The sequence below is a fragment of the Tachypleus tridentatus genome, chromosome 7, assembly GCF_004210375.1.
Source record: "Tachypleus tridentatus isolate NWPU-2018 chromosome 7, ASM421037v1, whole genome shotgun sequence".
In the NCBI taxonomy this organism is placed as follows: domain Eukaryota; kingdom Metazoa; phylum Arthropoda; class Merostomata; order Xiphosura; family Limulidae; genus Tachypleus; species Tachypleus tridentatus.
The window spans coordinates 62274336-62287126 of NC_134831.1; the positions used below are offsets into that span (position 1 = coordinate 62274336).

Genomic DNA, 12791 nt, shown 5'->3' on the forward strand with positions numbered 1-12791 from the left:
ATCTATAAAGGATGAGGTAGGCCTAGCAGATTCCACAGGAGAGTTATAAACTTTGAAAAAAGTCAAAATCATTCTAATCATAAACAAGCAATACAGGGACAGAAGGACTCAGGAGAAAGTTGAGAAAAGAGTAATTAGACATAAAATTTAAATAACCTACAAGTAATGGCAGAAAAGTACCCAGCCAAGAACTCCATTTCTGAATGTGCAAACTGTAGCTAAAGTCATGACATGAAATTCTGAATTCAGAAATGAAAGTTTTTTTTCTTGATTATAAACTAGAGTGAATAAACTGTAGAAAACAAATTAGCAAAAACTCGAAAGAACTACTTCAAAGAGAGAAAAACATTTGCTACAAATGAAACATCTGCACAAGGCCACTACCTAAGAATAAGTGATCCCATTGGAAGAGGTCTGTCACTTGATATTTTACATGCAAAGATGCAGTGACCCTCACTGATTGTGGGGTAGATTGGTATTTCAAATCATGTGGCATGTGAACAAATTTTGCTCGTAGGTAAAATACTCTGTTGAAGAACCATAGAACCATGACAATAGGTGTGAGAGTGGTTAATTTTGAAGAAATAGAAAACCCCTACAATCACTACATCTATAAAAAAGCCACACCAAAATACTCCTCATATCAAACCCTATAAATCCCTATATTTTATTCCAACGTTTCTGTATTTGCAGATTTCATATTGTAATTGTCTATTTGATACAGATATTCAGTATTAAAACCAAATATTGTTAAAATACTTACAAATTTAATGGCTTGGGATGGAAACCTATATAATGCAGAACATTGTCAATGCTCTGTATTCCTATCCAATACTTGTCAAAATTACCTGAAAATGAAAACAAAACAAGAAAATTATAACTACACTTTATTTTAAAATTATTTTATTCTTTATTGCCAGTGTTATCTTTATTCAGCTAAGTTTGATTAAGTGATACAGGTTTTTAATGTAACTATGAACAGAAAAAGTCATTCTATTAAATCAAAATTCTATTTCTAATAATACTTACCTCCTCTTATGCTTATAAGTATTACTCGACTGCCAGGGAATATTTTTTCTGCCCATCTAAGCATTGATGTGCTTTTTTCTTGATTTCTATAGTTTTTTATACCCTACTTAATTGCTCTTAGCAATATTTGTCTCATGACACACTACATCTGTATCAAATCATCCTCTTTCCTGATTCTACATATATAAGCACCTCATTCAGGTAATGTTACCACTTTTGTGAGACTGACTCAATCCTAGTCTCTAACACTGGCTCTCAGTGGGGAGGAAAGGAGGTAAGTATTACTGGAAATACATTTTTGAATTTAAGAAAACGTCAACTTCAAAAACATATTTACATTCTCTCACACTTATAGTTAGAATCCCACATTATGCATACAGTAAGTATATGTACAGATCATGAGTGCATCAATAGAAGACTGGCTTCCTAACTGTGGAAATGTACTACATCCTGGTATGCTTTTCTCTTCATCCTGAACATGATTTTTGTATTGTGGGTGAAACTGTATGAGTAATCATCATTATAGACCAGCGCCAAACAGATAGCCAAGGCTCTGCCACTTGATGTTAAAATTAAGATGTCTTGGATCCTTATCCCACATTGGGGGCTAGGCCAATTAGACCACAAACTATATATATATATATATATTTTTTATGAGTGGATCGCAACAATTTATTCATTCCAAGCCACTTGAAACACAATGATACAGTAAGCAATACTGAAGTTGACAAACATTCTCCTCCATCTGAAGAAGCCCAAAAGACAACACCCCAGTCTTAGAACAATGGAATCAAATCATATATGCTGCACTCAACAAAAAGAAACAAAACTCATCCAGGTCGTTGTTATGAACATTTATCTTCACTCAACTGCATGAGCAAGGTATATTCTACTTGCCTCCAGAAGTATGGGGAGAATGTGAAAACATTGTGCTTAACCAAGGATCCAGGATGGAGCCACTCTGTGTTCAGAGTGGACCCTTTTCCAGTGTACCGAATTTATACTGAATAAACAGAAGGGTCATGCACACCCCAAATGAATAGCAAAGCATCAAATCTCAAGCAGTATTATAAGTAGGATCCCACATTGACTAGTGCCACTCCTACCAGCATTGGGGAAAAATACATGGACCAAGAGTGGAAGAATTCATTCTAATACTCTGGAGAAAAAGCCTCTGTTCACCACCCCAGTGACTAAAAACTAAGTGTGTTAAATACTTCCTAGTTCTACTAGTAGAATCTGGGGGGTAATGTGCACTGGGGAGTCTTTAGGAACAGTGCAATAAGTGAATCAAAGTTCCCTAAATTTTTACAAGAAACTGACTCCAATACATTGAATCCAATGATTGGCAGGGACAGGCAGGATTCTCTAATCATAGTACCACTCAGTTGGCCTCAAGGTGGTCTTATGTAACACTATATTTCTATAGAGTTTGTTGCAACCTAACAAAAGTATGCTCAAGCAGCAGTTGCTAGTGCATACTTGCTTTGATAAAAGCACACCTGCCTGTGCAACATTTGCCACAGAGTTTGATCCTGTTAATATAAAGTAAGGAACCTTGGAAGATAACAATGAAAATAGTCACTTCTGTGTATAATGTAATGGATGTGGTTAAGATAGATACAAGGGGCAGGCACAAACCCTTAAATGAAGATATTTCCATATCATGCAAATAATGTGAGATAAAAGTACTAGAGCAGGTTTCTGTCTGCACAATGTCATCTTTCAATCAGGCAACTAAGGAAGTAGAAATACCACAAATATGATGAGACATAATTCACAGAAGACTTCTCACCTTCAGAGAGAGCCCAGAATGAAAAAAGCCATCATCTAGCATTTTAAAAAGCATTAGTGCAGGTAATAAAACCTCAAAAACGCTTACTGACCATGACAACAATCAAAATCTGATCAGTTATAGAAGTGATAAACAGTGATCAGATGAATCAGTAGAAAGGACCAATCCATTTTCCTGCCTTCAGTGTTTTGGATATAAAGATCTAGTCTGAGGATGCTGGTAGGATAATAGAGATCTGTAAACAAACAGTGAAAACCACTCCTATTGGCTATATTTTAGAGTAATAAGCAACAAACAATAAACCTACAGGCAAAGGTGATACATTGCACATGAGAATCAGATCACAATTAAGTAATGAGAAAGGGCATGTAATGTAACATTAATATCTCAGTCACATAACTGGAATGATTGTTTAGAACCAATGACTCAATGTGACTCAAGAAATCCAAAGAGTAATTAGAATGTAAGGAATACTTTGTTGTGAGTATCAACTGGTAGTTGATAAGGCCACTTTATACAGAGCAATTGTGAAAAGAGCCAAGTTGAAAAAAAAAGAAAAAGTTATAGTTGGCATTTTTAATTGAAGTGGGTTCAACTTCCTCTCAATACACCATTGCCAATATATGTGCCACTTGCTTTGATAAATGTCCATCACAGGACTAAAAAACAAAAAAGAGACAGATACATGACAACATTTTAAATTAAATCCTGACTGACTCTGTATAAAAAACTGCATAACCTCTAAGTCTGAAATTTGAACTTTTGAATAGCTGGGTAAACGATGTAGAATCATAGCTGCCTCCACAGAAATGGCCTAAGAAGTGGACACTTCTGAAGGTATTACAGAAGCAGAAACTAAGGTGTAGCTACCAATTAGGTGCTATCAACAGGCAGTGGCAGAATAAATTACAAAGTTCCAACAATCTTATTGGATAAGTCATAACTGTCCCTTTATTGGAATGATATGCAACTCTCCCTACATGAACCAAAATATCCTTAGAATAAGGCAAAAACTAACATTAGTTTCCAAATTTTGTATCCCCAAGTAAGGAGTAAGCTCAAGAGCAACTAGGGAAAGACCCGAAACATCACACCCTCAATGAATAAATCAAAGAAAACAATTCAAAGGTAGCTTATCCCAAACTAACCTCCTTTTCGTTTGGATTTCACTTAAAGATTCAGTTGATTAACATTGATTGGAACAGCATTTAGTCAGGGAAGTTAGTTTAGTAAGAACAAAACAACATTGGGTTATCTGCTATGTCTGCTTCAGGAAATCAAATTGTGGATTCCAGTGCTACAAGCCCATAAACTGTCCTACAGGGGGACTGAGAAGCTAATAGATAAAAGGAAGGTACAGGAAAAAGTGGATCTAAGTTCTGCCCAGGATGTTGAGGGTCACCCTCAATTGCAGTCTCGGAACCCCTGAATGAACATCTCTAAGCTGATCATATGTCTCTATCTCAATAAAAATAATATCACTGACAGCTCACCCCAGAATTACTCTAACCTATTATGTGATGCTAGATATCTGAGGTGAGATATGACAGACCTGATTTATTTCAGTGCCATAGTTAATAATCCAAGAATCGGGAAACTAGCTGGCCAATTAAAAAACAATTCAAGCAACTAGGTGGCACTAAGAATACTCAAAGTATCTTCTCACTGACAAGTGTATTACAGAGAGACCTGTTATTAAATTATTTATTGAGAAAAAAGTGATAACACCTGAATGATGTGCTTATTTATATTCACAAGATAGAGAAAACATTAATGTAGGTGGAGAATGTCATGAGAAATATTTCTGGGAGCAACTAAGTGGAATATAAAAGACTGGAGCAAGCAAGAAAAGATTAGAAAACACTCACTCAGATGGGCAAAAGAAGAAACCCTGTCAGTCAAGTGATACCTATAAGTGTGAGAGGAGGTAAAAATTACTTGAAGAGAAATGTGTCCAAAAAATGTTCATTAATTAGTCCTTGGTGATAGAATCCTATAAAAGTAGAGAACAAACCTAAATTTTAATGAACATGTAGAAAGTTATTTGACAGTGAGTCAGGTCATTAAGTATAATATCCTATCAAGTAACAAAATATCTTCATTAAAAAAAGGAAACAGAGAAATATAAGAATAATAATAAACTTGAGAGCAAACAAGCAAATGTACCAAATCCTTAAAAACAAAATTTGTTGATGAATAATGATGACACAACAAACTGCATAAAGCCCACTGTCCAAATCAAAAACATATACCAAAAATTTTAACATGAACAAAATATTGTTCAAAAATCAATGGAAAATAAGACAAATATTAGATTTCAACAAATATCACTCCAAGTTTAAAATATATCAAATATAAATAAATTTCAGCCAACACAAAAACAGCTTTGAGTGCATCAACAGCTTCCACAGGTGTTATATATATATATTATACATATACAGGGTGTCCCAAAATAACGTTTACACTCTTTGACTGTGTATAGCTAATAAACTGTTTCTTTTGTTTCATATTTGACTTGTGTCCAAGGATGGTGGATAATCAGCTTACAATCGAGCACAAAATATTCATTCTCAAAACTTTTTGGAAAGTCGAAAACAAAGCTGAAGTGCAAAGACATTTTACTAGAAAGTTCCATATGGATGTGCCATCTCGCCCCAGCATTTCACGCATCATCGCCAAGTTTGATGAACACGGAACTCTCCACCATATGAGAAAGGGTCGCTCCGGTCGGAAAAATCATCAACAAGCCTAACAAGAGAGCAAGAGGTCATTGATATTGTTCTGAATTCTCCAAGAAAATCAGTGTGCCAACTGTCTCGTGAAACAGGTATCCCTAAATCCAGCATTCATCGCATTTTGAAGCGTTCCCAATTTAAAAGTTTCATCCCATCGCTTGTTCACGCTCTGATTGAAGATGACCCTGATCGAAGGGTTGAGTTCTGTGAATGGTATTTTGCTAGATGTGCAGTCGATGATGAAGTTCCACTCAAAATTATTTGGAGTGACGAAGCAACGTTGAAGCTGAATGGCTCAATAAATCGACACAACTGCACCTACTGGGCAACAGAAAACCCACATGTTACAGAGGAACATCACTTGAATTTGCCTGAAGTGACTGTGTGGTGTGGTCTGTCCGCTAGGGGACTCATCGGACCATTCTTTTTCCAAGACATGTAACAGGATTGAATTATCCCAACATGCTACAAGAGTTTGCCATGCCACGCATCCAAGAACAATTTGGAGAAGAGTGTTTCTTCCAGCAGGATGGCGCTCCTCCCCACTTCCATCGCGACGTGAGAACTTATCTGGATGCATCTATGCCAGCCAGATGGATTGGACGAAGAGGAAGTGTAGAATTTCCTGCTAGATCACCAGATTTGACACCCATGGATTTCTTTTTGTGGGGGTTTCTGAAAGACAAAGTTTACAGCACAAAAAGGGCAACAATTGACGAATTAAGAGTTGCAATTGAAGAACAATGTGTTTTAATACCAGATGAGATGGTGTTTGATGTGTGCACTTCCATTTCTTCCCGTTATGAGATGTGTCTGGAGCAGAACGGATTTCAGTTTGAACACCTGAAGTGAAGCAAGTAAATTGTGACATTTTACAATTTCAACCAAGGAGAGTTTTCCTTGGGAAGAATTTTATTTGGTATTTTTTGTTCTCATTATTTCGGTATTAAATCTTTAAATAAATCCTTTGGCTATCATATGTATCTTGTTTCATTGTTAAAATCAATAAACAAGGCAAGTTATAATGATTCAAAGAGTGTAAACATTATTTTGGGACACCCTGTATATATAGTGAAATTAAATAATTACATTTAAATGAAGTTAAATAAGTAAACAAAATCATAAGGAATGACTGCATTAAAAACAGCAACTCCCAACCTCTGATTAATTATATTATAACCATAGGTTTTTAAGCCATAAAAATAAGACTGATAGACAGTGTATCCCCACAGCAATGAGGGTCCCACTTACTCAGTCCCCTCCAAAACCTAGGTTACATATTATAATCCCACATTGCTGATTGTACCCTAGTATTTTTTTTAAATAATATGCAGCATATTTTGTTTAATTTTAATGTGTTTTGTTTATGGCTTACAAATCTATAGTTATAATACATATATGTATATATACCTACAAATAGACAACATTGTATAACAAGTCCAGAGGCCAGCTCTAATGCAGCCAGAAGGTAGACTAAAGTCCATCAAAAAACAGGAAAAAATATCATAATATTCTGAAACCTCAGAAACTGAATTCACATATATCTTTTTATAGCTTTAATTTTATTCATTTCATTCCTAAAAACACAATTTGCAGAAATTCAGTATATCAGTTCTATATGCATGCCATGCCTTTTTACAAAGTGCCATTCAACATGGTATTATTTATTTGATATTACTATCATCAATCATTTATTTTACCTTCTACTATACAATTAGTCTCAGTTCATGGTGGAGGAAAGTAAACACCAGAAACAGTACTTGAATGAATGTTTGTTCCATAAGAAAGAAGAAGAAAAACGTGGATAAGTGATAAGACTAAATTTATATGTCTAAATGCAAAATTTTTTAGTTTATTTTGAATACAAAATTTGTTTTTTGTTGTCATTTAACCATAAAAAGTATGCAGGGATACAAAAAAAAACAACTGTAAATATGCATTTTGTAGGTTCCAAAAGTTACATAAATGCAATATGCAGACTCTATGATGGACAAAAGTGTGTTTATTCTTCACATGAACATCACCTTGAACTACTGACTTGTCAGAGTAAGTCAGACTGACAATATCAATTTGGAAATATATCTTTAGTACAACTATTTTTGTAACACATCTGACTACTTGTGTACAACAGATTTGCACATTTTATTAACAACTTGAATAAAAAGAAATTACCACTTACCAAACACTTTTTTTAGTTCATAAATTTTTTGCTTCTGGTCTGACAACTGAAGTAAAGGATCTAAGATATCAGGAGTCAGAAGATATGCAAAATCTTTTTGACATTCACTTTGGGCTTCACTCCAAGTAAGTGCATCTTGAACTTCTCTCATACACCAAAGTGAACCAGAGATATTCTTGTACATGTATCCTGGTCTGCACGGTGGGTCATTAATTTCTAAATGAGTAAGATGAAAATTAGTGGAGGTAACTAACATATAAGATGTCCCTATTTCTCTGTATCATGGTGCTCAAGACAACCATTAAAATCAAGTCGTTTTATCAGAATATGGCTAACGTGACACACCACATACTAGAGGAATTTAAGATTTACTTGAAATATCAGGAAGAAATGCCTTCAGAACACCCTTTTGTAAAGTAGATAGAATATTAAGCAGTTTAATAAAAATATTGTTTTTCATGAGTTACATATGGTTTTTCAAGAAAAGCTTTTTTACAGAATTACCAGCCACATTGATGTTAGTGTTGTAATCTTCATTAATATGTAATAAACTGGAGTTTGAACTTCCTTATATTCAGAACAAGTATAATTTTATTAGAAAACTCTGATTAGCAAATAATTTGTTAAATATAACAACTATATAACAAAATGCATAAAAAGGAAAACACTCATGTTAAAGCTCCTCAGTGTGGATTTCTGTACGTGGTGAGGGTACCTCCCAGGGAAGGTTCTGTTCTTTCAGGTTACTTCCTCTTGGATCTAAACATCTACCCACGTGTTTGCCGTATGTGGCGACCTGTGAAGGGGAGGAGAGAATCGTGGTGGTTGAGAGGTCCAACCCTAACACACCACTTTGGCCTTGAATTCCTGTAGACGAGCAGCCTTTGGGGGCCCCCTTTGGGTGAATCGGCTAGTCCACTTCGGCTAGAGACAACCAAGTACCAGTGTTGGAAGTTCTCAACGGGTGTTGTGGACATTGTGTCTGACGCTAGTGTTTGTGTATAGTGCTCATGAAACCCTGGCATTGCTGCAGTATCCTTGCTTGACATTGTAGTGCGTCCTCTCAGTCCTCTCGAAGGGCTCCATGGTGGGTGGGGTCAGTGGACACCGAAATTTTCTTTTTTCCTACGGATCCTCCAAATAAAAATTTAAATAAAATAATGAAAAAACAGTCAACAAGTAAATGGCCACGTCTTGAAGACTCTGATCAGCAATATTCAATGTCTGTACCACCAGTTGTACCTCATTTTCTCATCCTACATTCTGTTTCAGAAAAACCTTTGGGGCAGATGTCCCCCTTTTTTATTCAGAAAGGACTGGAGGGACTTGCTAGCTCTCCAAAGTCAGTAAGGAAGCTTCGATCTGGAGACATTATTTGAACAATCTACATCCCAACACAGTGAACTCCTCTTGAATTCAAAGGCAATTGGGGATGTACCTATTGAGGTTACCCCTCAAGCTACCTTGAATTCATCACGAGGAATTATTCTTGAGAGGAATTTGAAGAACGTCACCGAGTCAGAGATTCTCGCTGGTTTCTCTACTCATGGAGATTCTGCAGTGAGGCGCATCTCCACTCGTAAAGATGGAGTTACACTGCCGACAAATGTCCTCGTTTTGACATTTACATCACCACGTGCACCTGCCATCATTAAGTCAGGTTATCTAAATTGCAGGGTATGGCCGTACATTCCAAACCCTCTCCGATGTTTCTAATGTCAGAGGTTTGGCCACTCATAGATGTTATGTCGTGGTTCCCTGACATGTGCTAGTTGGGGTGGTAAAGACCACGATGCCTATGAGTGTGACACAGACCCACATTGTGTCAACTGCAATGGTTCTAACCCTTCCTACTTTCGTTCTTGCCCTAAATGGTTGGAGGAAAAAGAGGTGCAGCATTTGGAAATGACTCATAACATTAGTTATCCTGAGGCTCGGAAATTGCTGTCCACCACTTCATCTTGGACATATGCTGCTGCACTTCGTTCCACAACTACAATGGGAGTGCAGACAGATCTCTCTGTATCTCCAAGAGAATCTTTCTCAAAACAACTGAAAAGCCTTTTGACCTCCATGGTTAAAAAAGTTGATGAATCAACTTCCACACCCATCTCTGTTCCTCCCATACATTCCAACAAACCCTAAGATCCACATCCTTTGGTTCCATATACAGGCATTTCTTCAGATACTTTTTCTCCCACCCCAAGATGCAAAACAATCATTCATTCGTGTCCTCAGTCACTGGAATCCCCTTTCAACAAGAAAGACCTGCCCAGTCGACTCAGGGCAGGATCCATGGAGGTCGATAAACCTCCCCCGAATAAGGACAGTAAGGAAAAAAGACGTGGTCGTAAACAGAAAGGTTCTCCAGCTACTTCGCCTACACGTCATTAAAAATGGCTGCCTTGATACAATGGTACGGTCAAGGTTTACATTTTAATCTGGATGACATCGAAACACTGATTGCTTCCCACCATCCTGTATGTCTTTCCTTACAAGAAACATTTCTGAAACCTGCCGATACAGTCACCTTTCGGCAGTTTTCTCTATACAGAAATGACAGGTTGTGTGATGGACACAGCCTGGCACTGTTGGTTGATCAGCATGTGCCCACCCTGTCTTTGTCACTCAACACACCCTTGGAGGCCATAGCCTCCAGCTGAACTGTACGCCATTTCTCTTGCCCTGGATCACATAGAAGTTAAGCAGTACTCAAACTGCACTATTTATACTGACTCGCTTAGTTCTCTACTGGCCCTGGAATCCTTCACGTTGGTTCACACCCTGTTCTCCCTGATATTCAAAACCGACTGGCCCATTTCTCATTAATATCTACTTCTATCCAGTTTTTCTGGATACCAGGCCACGTTAGTATTCGCGGGAACGAGCTTGCAGACATAGCAGCTAAATCTATTTGCTCTGGCACTATCACCACTGAGCCTATTCCATACAAGGCTCGGCTCCGGCAGTGAGCAACGCGAAAATAAGCTTTTCCACATAAAACCCTATATTGGACTTTGGCCGTCATGCTTCCGTAAGGATTGGAAGGAGGAAGTTGTTCTGATTAGACTACGCATTGGTCACAGTTTTTTAACTCATCGTTTCCTTTTATCTGGAACTGATGCACCAGTGTGTAGTTTGTGTAACACTCAAATCACTGTAAGCCACATTTTACTTTCTTGCCATCGTTATGACTCTCAACGACGGCACTATTTTAAACATGTTCTGTCCCAAGGTTTGTCCATAACATTAGACAGTGTTATTGGTGACGGTGACACTGTCTACCTTGATAAAGTTTTTAGTTTTTTAATGACCATTAATCTTTTTAATGTCATTTAAGTGTTTTATATTTCTTCATTAAACATTTTTATTGTGGTTCCCTTTTAAGAGTCACAATCTCTCTAGTTTAATTTGAAATTAGAAAATGGCCGTAACATTAAATAACACGACACCAGGACTGGAAAGGCCAACTTCAGGTGACTAACGCTGCTGTTTGAACTACCTGTTTGTCATCCGGGCGAGTTATTATTACAATTCTGCTACATGTCTTTTAACACTTATTACTTTACCTTTTGGTACTGGCTGTAATGACACATAACCTGGAACCAGGACTGGAAAGGCCAACTTCAGGTGACTGATGGTGGTTCGTGTACTTACCTGTTAGTGTTCCTGGTGGGTTATGATAATTACCATTATGCTACAGAAAGTCCTTTACGACTTTTCTTACTGTAGTTTCTCTTTTAACATTGTAGACTGGATGTCAACATTGGTTTTATGCCATTTATGTTTTTAATTGTTGTTTTGTTTTATCTTCATTTCCTTTTATGAATTTCACTACATTTACTTTTACCTTCTTACCGGACGTTTGGTGCAGATAGCCCAGCTGCTTTGTGCCATAAAACACTAAATCAACCAACCAACTCATGTTAAAGACTCTACTCTCAAGTACAACAATCTCTTTTTAACTAAATTATAACCCTAGTGATATACCAAGGACATTAATTTACTTTATATCTCACAATTATTGCAAGTCATACCAAACGTTCATACAAGTTAAAGGTGGAGTTTGATCAACAGATAAGTTCAATGAATAAAAGACGTAAAGTTTGCAACTTCTAATCGCATAACTGGATTGAGAAAAAAAATCGATTACATAAAGAACTCACAATTGTCTTGAATTCATATATTGAAATATTCTTCATAATTAAAATATGTAGTATCAATGTTTCTAACACATTTTTAATGTACATAATAACTTATAATGCATGACTCAGGTGGCATTGCCCTTTATATTTCCCAATATCACAGCTTTAAAGTTCATGCATGCTAAGTAACATGAAATGAAGGGCATTTCAAATCTCATAAACATTTTTGAAGTATGAATAAAGAAACCTTAAAAATGTCAAAATGAAAAGGGTTACAAACATTATGAGATAAGCACATGTACTAAATATGTTAGTGTCTAATTTATGACACAGAACATTGAGCACACACTTTAAAATTTTAAAATAAATCTATACTCATGACAAAATTTGAGATTACTTGGTAGTTTTATCAAGTTAATAACATCATCATATGGTAATTGAAAATAACGTGTGCTTGATTTATACTTCATCACCAAAATTTAACATATTCATCAAAAGTACTAATCAGAACTTTTAAAAGGTTTATTTCAAATTATATTAATCAGTATGCAAGTATAATTAATGAAGAAAGGATGTGATTATGAATTTATATTACTTAAAATATCATAAAAATATTAAAATGTTTCATAGTTTTAGATTTCAATAAACTTTAAGAAGTGTCAAATGCTAACTAAATGTTTAGACTTTAAATTAGAAGAGGAATTTTCAATATATTTGTTATTTTCAGCTTTAAGAAACTTATGGGCTTCATATTTTATGTGTAACATTTCTTATACCAATAAAACACTTCTGCTTTTTTTATGCATAGAATTGTGAGTATATTTTATAAAAATATAATTATTAATATTAATACTGACATCAGTTACAAAATGCATAGTTATATTATAAGAAACAAAATCTTCATATAT

At 35.9% G+C, this 12791-nt stretch overlaps 1 protein-coding gene across 2 annotated transcripts in view; it reads right to left on the bottom strand.

The window, feature by feature from the left end:
• The window catches only part of LOC143255804 (uncharacterized), a 124175-nt gene that overhangs the window by 56723 nt on the left and 54661 nt on the right, over positions 1-12791 (bottom strand). For both annotated transcript variants that reach the window (XM_076512049.1, XM_076512048.1), the window contains exons 14-15: positions 7739-7954; positions 764-848 (exon numbers count right to left, since the gene is read on the bottom strand). In XM_076512049.1, coding sequence (XP_076368164.1) covers positions 764-848; positions 7739-7954 — 301 coding nt within the window. The remainder of the gene's footprint in view (positions 1-763; positions 849-7738; positions 7955-12791) is intronic.